We start from the raw sequence: 9,336 nt of genomic DNA, 5'->3' as shown, positions 1-9,336 counted from the left end.
CCAAATTAACAACAAATGATTTTTACTTCCCTACGAACTTGTCTATCACAACAAAACATACAAACGACCCTTGTACAAGCCGGAAAACCAGCTCGAAGTTTCCGCCGCCGCCACTGTTGCGTTTTCCGGCGAACTCGAACCCGGAATCCAACATCACAATACAACACATGAATCGATTCATTTTTACACGATCTATCTAGTGGTATCAATCAATTACACTAATAACCCCTAGATAAGAAAGCCTCGAATTTTAATTAAGAACATTCAAACACATTCAAACCCTAATTTTGCAATTCGAAGATTAAACACAAATTTAAACATATTACTAAATTCCAAATCAAGCATATGATATACCAACATCAAAATCTGAAAACCCTAATTTAAGACTAATTAAATTCGAATTTAAATAAAAATATAGAAAATTACCAATTGAATCTGCAGTCGTATGAATTGAAAAACTTGATTCTACTTGTCACGAGCTTCGATTCGACTGCTTGCACGCCAAAATCGGAGCTCGATAACGCCTTCGAATCCTTATTTGATTATGAAGAACACGATGAATATTTATATTTTCTCTCGACAATTATACAATTTTAATGTTTAGTAGTGTTTATTTGTTGAAAATAATGTAATGTAATGGCTATTTATATTTACGGAATACTGGTACCCTGTTGGATCATATCGGATATAAAAATAGAATAATTAAGAGCAAAGTATTAATAAAACTGATATTATGCGGTACCGGTTTTAGGATAAACTTCAAAACGGGGCTTTTAAATAAAGATATGGGGTTCCGAGCCCTCACATGCACGTACTTTAATAAAACATAATATTTTAATCAAAATATCTTGGATGACGAAAATAAAATAATCATAAAATTGTACTGGGAATCGTACAGGTAAATCCATACTCCGGATTGAAAAAATTACAACAGGGAAAATACTCAGAATATTCAAATTAGGCTAGAATAGAAATTTCATGTAACTTCTGGGTAGTAAAAACATAAATACCGTTGAAGTTGGACGATTCCAAAATAATCAAAATAATTAATAATTAAATCAAAAATTAATTAATTAAATCTATAGATCATTTATAAAATCATATAATGACAAATAAATTATTAAAAAATACCAATATAATCTATACCTCATTCTGGCAATATAAAAATTAAAATTTACAAATTTTATCACATACAAACAATATAAGCATATATCAATTAACACATAATTCACCAAAATTAATATAATAATCACATAATATTCCTTTATTGCCAAAAATAATTACACGATATATCCTGGATATTAAACGTGGGGACCACACCTGTCATGCCAGCAGTATGTGGCGCCTATGTGGGACCCACCAGTCACGTCAGTAGTGGGGAACCCCCATGCGGGGACCACACCTGCCACGTTAGTGGTGTGGGGCGCAGAGAGGGGACCCACCAGTGACAAGTCACTATTGGGGAACCCCAATGTGACAAGTTAGCAAAATTTAAATTATTTTTAATAAAAATTGAATATTTTAATATATACTATGGTTTAGCAACACTTTACCAGACCTATACTAACAAAATTAAAACATGTTGTAATAGGGTGGATTATCATAATGTTACGACAACATCTTTCACAGGAATATCATATAATCATGTTGTATAAGATCATTTGTGGCGTAGTGTTACAAACACATTCTCTTATATGATTGACGTCCTCATTGATCTTATCAACACACATACGGAACCCGTGCAGTGCCTTTGCACTTTCGGCTGGGCAGAGCTTTGATACCATATATGACAACCCGGGTCAAATTCAGATTTTTTTTCAAAAATCGAGTCAAGTCCTGATTCCATTGTTGGATAATACCACCAGCCTTTGTATTTCCACCTTCGGCAACTTGACGCATCAAAATTTCATGAGTCGGCTCTAATACCATATATCACATCCAAGCCCACAACCAAATGCATAATAGACTAAAAAATCCACCGCATGTTAGTCCGAAAATTCTAGCGATTTGGTATACATTAATTGTTGACTTGTATATAAAGGATCAGATTACTCTTATTTTTATCGATGTGCAATGTCACAATAACTCTACGCTTTTTTTATCAAAAGTGTTTGATACAATAAGTTTTGGGCTTACATATATATTATACATGTTTTATGTAGAGAATTCGTAATTTGAGTTGTATAATCTTTATTACAAATCTTATGTTATTCATATTGTAAAGATTAGTTGCTGAATTAGTGGCAATATAATATTGGTGGGCGTGGAGTATAGTACTATAGAAAACTCATTGTTCTTGAAAGCAAGTTGTTCACGGGACTAGGGAATTCAAGGATTGTGACTCATGGAATTAAGTGTTAACGGGGCAAGCTTGTTTGAGGGACTTTGGTGTTCAAGTAAGCTCTTGCTCAGGGGGAACAAACTATTCTAGCAAGCCTTTTTTAGTAACTTGGTATAAATAGAGATATATTAATGTATTTTTTAATTATTATTTTCGTTGATCAATAATATATTCTCTTATTTGGTTGATAAGGGACCTGACGTAGACCATTCGAACTAGGGTTTGAATCTCGCTAAAATTTTGTATGTTCTTATTTATTTTTAGCACTTTACTTTTCTGCATTGCATGACACCTAGAGAATGCATATAATTATAAACAGCTTGCTAATTGGGTGATACGCCATTCGGGTTAAAGTTGAAATTAAATTTAATTAGCCATATAAACCTATTCACTTTGGAGGGGGCATTTTTAACACCATTGCTAAAAAAACATATATTATTACAATTATCTTTTATAAATTATTTTCAAAAAATTTAAGGTTTAAGTCAGCTAATAACATAACATATATCTATTTTCAACATGTAAAAAAGGACCATGATTTAAAATAATATAAATTGTATATAACTTAAATTTATTTTCTTCTACGATTAATTTTCCAATTAATTAAAAGTATATATATTATTATATATAATAATCTTACCGGTTATAATTTAGTAATAATTACATAAGAGATTTATTTTTATATTAATAATAGTCTTTTTTCTCTAAGAAGACCGACTACAACTTATAAAGACTTGTGTGCAACAATATTACATTTTGAGTATATATATATTTAATAAAAATCGACACAATCATAAAATAAATCACATTTTTTACATATTTTATTAATAAATGAAAGAGGTCTTTTTATAAAAATATAACTTTTTAAAGTTATTTTTGAAAAATATGTTTTTCAAAACCTTTTAATTACAAATATATAATTTCACAAAAATACAGTTTCACAATTCGATGCAACCATATAATAGGTAATGCAACTATATGCATCCATATAACAGGTAATGCAACTACATGCATCCCGGAATTTGCAACCAAAGAGAAATTTGAGAATTTATTAAAAGATATCCATAATTTCAAACTTTTTAAAATATGGTTGCAACCCTAAAACAAGTTGCATATTGAGATTGAGATGTTAAATATTGCATATATAAGATTGCATCATATTTTTGAAAATAAAATTACAATTGTGTATTCTAACATTTTTTTAAAAAAAATTCAACAAAAAGAATCAAATAATATTAAAATCACAAACAAATTTGAATACATGGAGCACACCGTATGAGAATGGAAGTTTTAATTTACTTAAAAATAATTATTCTAAATTAATATTATATCGGGGTCTAGAAGAAATTTCACAACTAATTTACTGCGGTCAGCACTTCATCCATTTGCCTCGTAGATCGCAAGCAGAGTATGAATATCGGTATTTCTACTGTACATACACATCTCTTCAACATCTCTTCAAATTTCACCAGTCTCAAATTCAATAATTGTACCAAAAGCATCCTACAATCAGATTTTCAATATGAGTTTACCAGAAATCGTTGATTTTGCTCGCAATTTCGCCGTCATGGTCAGAGTTCAAGGCCCTGTAAGTAGTTTTATTATACACACATATATTCAGTTCAAAATTTTAATCTTTAGTCTGTTTGTACTATATATTGTGTATATCTTTGCTTATAATATCTGGGTTTTGATTCTTGTAACAACTTTCAGGACCCAAAGAGTTTGAAAATGAGAAGACACGCTTTTCACTATTACAAGTATGTGTGTTTTTATGTGTATGTGAAGTTGTTAGCTTTAATTGGTTTGCTTATTTGACTTTTAATTGGTTTGTTTAATATGTGTGATTGTAGCTCTGGAAAAACAACATTATCGGCTTCTGGAATGTTATTGCCTAGTTCTTTGTTTGATTCCGCAATAGCTAAGCAAATTATTGGTGATTGTGATGCGTTACTGCCTGATTGTGCTTTTGTATTAACTGTTGCTTCGGTTATCGAGCCGTTTCTGTCAAACCGAGATAATCTCGCCCAGGTTTGGACTTCATTTTTTGTTTTCTTTGCCCTTTGGAAATTTATTAGTAATGAATTAATGATGTGTTCTGTTTATGTTAAAATTTTGAACTTATATATTGTTGATTTGTTTCGGAGACTAGCAGGGAAAGAATACGTTGATTGCGGGGTCTCAGATTGATATAATGGTTGAGGTAGTACTTAACGCTAAAATACAGTTTTTCATTCTGTATCTGTGCAACTAGTTTAGATAGTTGGGTTGAAATTTATACATTGACATTTTGTCCTCAGGAGATGATGGGGACTGGACAGGGAAGAAATATGGTGGATAAGGATGCTCCTCGTTGGCTGTCTGCGAAACTTTTAACGTTGGTAGACATTTTAATAGCCCCTAAGTTCTGTTTAGTACAATTCTAATTTTTGTGTATCATGGAATACCTTACTTCTAATTTCATTCTCTCTTTTTAATGCTTATATAATTATATTGATGCCCATCTTTTTTATTTGGACATAGATTATGCTTTTTACACTTATGAGTTACGATAGATGGCAGTATCTTGGTAGATAACTGCTAATGTGTCTCCATGTGTCAATCTACACGTAGTTTTGTATCATTGATTGAAACCGGGTACTCGGTATTTTATCCCTCTGGTTACCTTTTTCCTATTTTTTTTATTATTAAAATGATGATAAATTGATTTATACTTAAAGGTTGAGATTCCTGTGGCATCTGATGCTGTCCAGTCACTTATTGAATCATCAACTGGTGCTTTAGACCATGGCTGGGAAGTTGGTTGGTCCTTATCCTCGTACAGTAGTGGTCCTCAACCTTTGCCGAATACTCTTCAAGAACATGTATGTTATGCCATTTCTTAATCCTTTTTTTCCTGTCTGTCCCTATCTATATGTATCTGTAGGTGTGTGTGGCTGGGAGTATATTTTTTTGTATGCGCTTCAGAATCTGAATGTAGCCATTAGGATTGAAGCGCAAGTTTATATCAGCACACACTTAAGTCTACTAATACATGCAAGTGATGTGAGACGAACCCCCACGAGCTAGCTTATAATCCTCAGAATTTGAGTATTTTAGCAACATTAATTTATCGAATAAACAATAAACAGCTTTTCAGTTTTCATAAGTGACAATGTACAATCAACTACTTATGTTACACTGTAGTTTATAGTTTCCAAATCAGTGGGATTGTTTTGAGTTGAGTGTTTCTTCTGTTTTTTTTGCCATTTCTCATCTTCAAGCGTCAAAATAAGATTTCTAGAATTTTCATTCTGTAGTATATCTTGTGATTTAAAATGTTTACTTGTCATACCAGGTTCATCAATCTTCCAGGAAAAACAAAGGGCAAAGGGTAGGTGACGAATCAAGCAATCCTAGTGTCATAGGAAAGTCTACTGCTAGAATTGCTATACTAGGAGTATCCTCGGCACTTGTACAGGTATATCCATTGTAATGTTTCTCATCAGCTTATCTGTAGTAGACAATCTGTCCTGCTGCATGTAGAATTTAAATAACATTCCCTTTCCCAATTTACGTACAGAATAGTGTAGTTGCAACAGAAGAATAACAGTGTAATTAATGGTGTCTAGGATTCTTCTAAGTTAAGAATTTCAGTCATAAATAAGAAAGGAGATCTTCTTCTTGCAATGGGCTCACCTTTTGGTGTCTTATCTCCTGTGCACTTCTTTAACAGGTAGCTGTTTAAATTCTTACTTACCTTTTTTATTCATTGCATGATTTCATATGCATATCAATGTAATATCACATCACTTTGGGCAATTGCAGTAATGCTCGCCCATTCCTCAAAATTAACTAAAAATAGTTATTGCTGGTATATTAGTGTTTGGCACTTTTTAGTTTTGTCTAGCCTTTGCTGATGGATTCTTTAGATTAAGATTTAGGCCTAATGATGTATCATGATACTTTTTTCTGATTCTGCATAATATCAAACTTGCTTTGTGCTTCTGATTATTCAAAATTTTACACTTTTTCGGATCTTGAATCAGTATATCAGTGGGATCAGTTGCAAATTGTTATCCAGCTGCTTCTTCCAAGAGCACGCTATTGATGGCCGATATTCGATGTCTTCCAGGTGCAATTATTTTGCCTAGTTTAATTATTTATATTTTCTATGGGATTATATATTATCTTCTGACACAAAATTTTCAGGAACGGAAGGTTGTCCAGTTTTTGGTGAAAATGCACAACTTATAGGCATCCTGACAAGACCACTACGGCAAAGGACTAGTGGTGCAGAAATTCAGGTAGCCAGAAAATCTTTTGTCACTCCTTCCTAGAAGCAGGCATATTACGATGCATGCAATATTTAGTTTTTAGGTAAACTTATGCTTTAAAGATACAAGGAGTTCTTTTTATATGTTCCGAAATCATGTGCTCAAGTTTTTGGAATTCTAAAGTATTTCTTGCATAACGATGATAATTTTTTTGGAATCTATATAGTTTCTTCGAAGTCATCTAATGAACAGTTAACTGTATGCTAACAAAGGTGTTTACTCTAGCATCTAGCCTGTTACTTGTCACGTAAAATTTTATGCAAAAGACTAGTTTCATTACAGCTGGTGATTCCATGGGAAGCCATTGCAACTTCTTGCAGCAACTTATCAAAAGAGGAACCTCAATACTTGTCGAAATGGAATCAAACTATAAGTGAAAACTCAAACATTTTGAAAAAGAAATCTTCTGTTAACAGTCCCGAACTGGATACTTTGTTCCATCATAATCATGAGAAAACTGATTCTAGGGGCTCTCCACCATCATCTGTCGAGAAAGCAATGGCTTCAATCTGTCTTATAACGGTTGATGATGGAGCATGGGCATCTGGTATTTTGCTGAACAAGAAAGGGCTGGTTCTAACAAATGCTCATCTTTTGGAACCATGGAGGTTCAGAAAAACAACTGCAGGTAAAAAATCTGGAGCAAAATCAGAGGTAATCTTTATGAGGTCGCATTCTGCATCTCCAGAGAATAAGATATCTTATAGCCACACGAAGAATTGGGAGTTGCTATCAACAGAAGTTATGCCTGTAGACTTGTCTATATCTGATGAGCGTAGGGGATATAATTATAATATTGCCAATACGCGTAGAAGTATACGAGTTCGCTTGGACAACAAAGAGCCTTGGATATGGGTTATTGCAAGGGTTCTGTATATATCTCAAGGACCTTTAGATGTTGCACTTCTTCAGCTTGATTATGTTCCTGAACAACTTCATCCTATTGCTGTGGACTTAACTTGCCCCAGCCCAGGATCAAAAGCCTGTGTTATTGGACATGGTCTATTTGGACCTCGACATGGTAAAGTGTTCCCTAATTTTTTTTATCTGCTTTTGTCTTTTGGCCAGCATTCAAATTACTTTAATATATGTTGATAATGTTGTAAATAATCTTTCATCTCTCATGTAAAATTAATTTTATCATTAAATTTTTGTCAGACTTCTTTCCATCTGCTTGCCTCGGTGTAGTAGCAAAAGTAGTAACAGCAAGAAGGCCTCTAGCCCATCAATCAGGTGACCAAGAAAATGGAAATGAGCTTATTCCAGCAATGATTGAAACAACAGCTGCCGTGCATCCTGGGGGTAGTGGCGGTGCTGTGGTAAATTCAGATGGTCATATGATTGGTCTTGTCACAAGGTATAGTACTCTTGTGGTACCGTATGTCTTATGCTTGTTGATAAATCTATTTGTGTTATCTTCTTTATAAAGCTGCCTAGACTATTCTTCTATGGAGTCATAGGGCTAGTCATAAAGTTTATTTTGCACATGCTTTTGGTTTATCACCACTACTTCAGTTGCTCAGGGATATGTCTAAGCTGATGAGTATCAGATGAAATATTGCATGTACATTGAAGTCGATATTTTTTAACTGAATTTTTTATCTATAAATTTCTGTTGACGCAGCAATGCAAGGCATGGTGGAGGGGTGCTTATACCACATCTGAATTTCAGCATTCCATGTGCAGCCCTGGAGCCTATCTTCAAGTTTTCAAAAGGTCAGTAGCCTCATTTTTTTATACAGTAACTGTAAATCTTCCTATGTATTGTGATATTGAACTTAAGATTATTCTTGTGCTAATTTCCATACTATTATAATGACAGACATGAAGGATATATCACTTCTAGAAGATCTTGACAAACCGAATGAATATATTTCTTCTGTCTGGGCCTTGGTGCCTCCATTAACTCCCAAGCCAGGCCCCAATTTGCCCGATCCACCAGAATTTCAATCAGGAGATATTGCCAAAGATGTAAAGGGTTCTCGATTTGCAAAATTTATGGCAGAAAGACAGGAAATGCTAAAGAAGGCTTCTGAATCAGACAAAGTAGACAGTTCTTTCACTAAATTTCTTCCTAGTAAGTTTTGATGGTTTGCCCAGATTCCGGCATAACTAGGAAGACCACTGGCTATGAAGTGGGAATATACCTTGAACGCCCGATAGTGCCAATGCAAAAAAAAAATAAAAATTACCAAGCTTCTGCTTTACACTGGTTTATCTATTCCGCTCTGTACCGAGAATGAGGTGTTACATCGGGTTTGTTTTGTTGTAAAATCAGATCGATTCACAATTGTAATGATTTTCTTTGTGCTGTATATGGATTTCATGCCAAAACCCAAAACAATAAAAGTTAAAGTAGATATGGAGATGATGCTAAATAATACAGCCTCAGTAGTAGGCCATTTTCAGCTGACATGCATGAATAAATATACAGAGCAGTGCTAGGTTTACAGAATTTTGTATAAAATGACATGATAATGACAATTGATGTGAGATATTTTTATTGGGTTTATTGATGTGAATACGGACGGTCCATTTCAATTAAAACCCGTCACATGTCAATAATATGTCATTGTGCACAATTTTGTACATCAAGAATTTTTCATATTTTTATGTTGAGCCCGTTTATCAAATCTCTAATAAATTACCTTGCCCAAGATTGGGGTTGTATAAAATTCT

At 33.5% G+C, this 9,336-nt stretch overlaps 1 protein-coding gene across 2 annotated transcripts; it reads left to right on the top strand.

The window, feature by feature from the left end:
- The first annotated feature begins 3,677 nt into the window (after positions 1 to 3,677).
- Positions 3,678 to 9,084, top strand: LOC141671153 (glyoxysomal processing protease, glyoxysomal). Of its 2 annotated transcripts, none has more exons than XM_074477284.1 (14): positions 3,678 to 3,929; positions 4,055 to 4,101; positions 4,195 to 4,372; positions 4,497 to 4,544; positions 4,642 to 4,722; positions 5,062 to 5,205; positions 5,679 to 5,801; positions 5,953 to 6,056; positions 6,370 to 6,455; positions 6,533 to 6,627; positions 6,940 to 7,678; positions 7,816 to 8,014; positions 8,282 to 8,373; positions 8,480 to 9,084. In XM_074477284.1, the coding sequence occupies exons 1-14, from the start codon at positions 3,864 to 3,866 to the stop codon at positions 8,743 to 8,745; spliced, it is 2,268 nt and encodes a 755-aa protein (XP_074333385.1). In that variant the 5' UTR covers positions 3,678 to 3,863; the 3' UTR covers positions 8,746 to 9,084. The 2 variants fall into 2 exon arrangements, with proteins under 2 accessions (XP_074333385.1, XP_074333384.1); XM_074477283.1 differs by having other exon boundaries at positions 4,494 to 4,544.
- Positions 9,085 to 9,336: the final 252 nt, after the last annotated feature.

The sequence above is a fragment of the Apium graveolens genome, chromosome 7, assembly GCF_009905375.1.
Source record: "Apium graveolens cultivar Ventura chromosome 7, ASM990537v1, whole genome shotgun sequence".
Classification (NCBI taxonomy): Eukaryota; Viridiplantae; Streptophyta; class Magnoliopsida; order Apiales; family Apiaceae; genus Apium; species Apium graveolens.
This window is presented reverse-complemented; position numbering and strand designations above follow the sequence as displayed.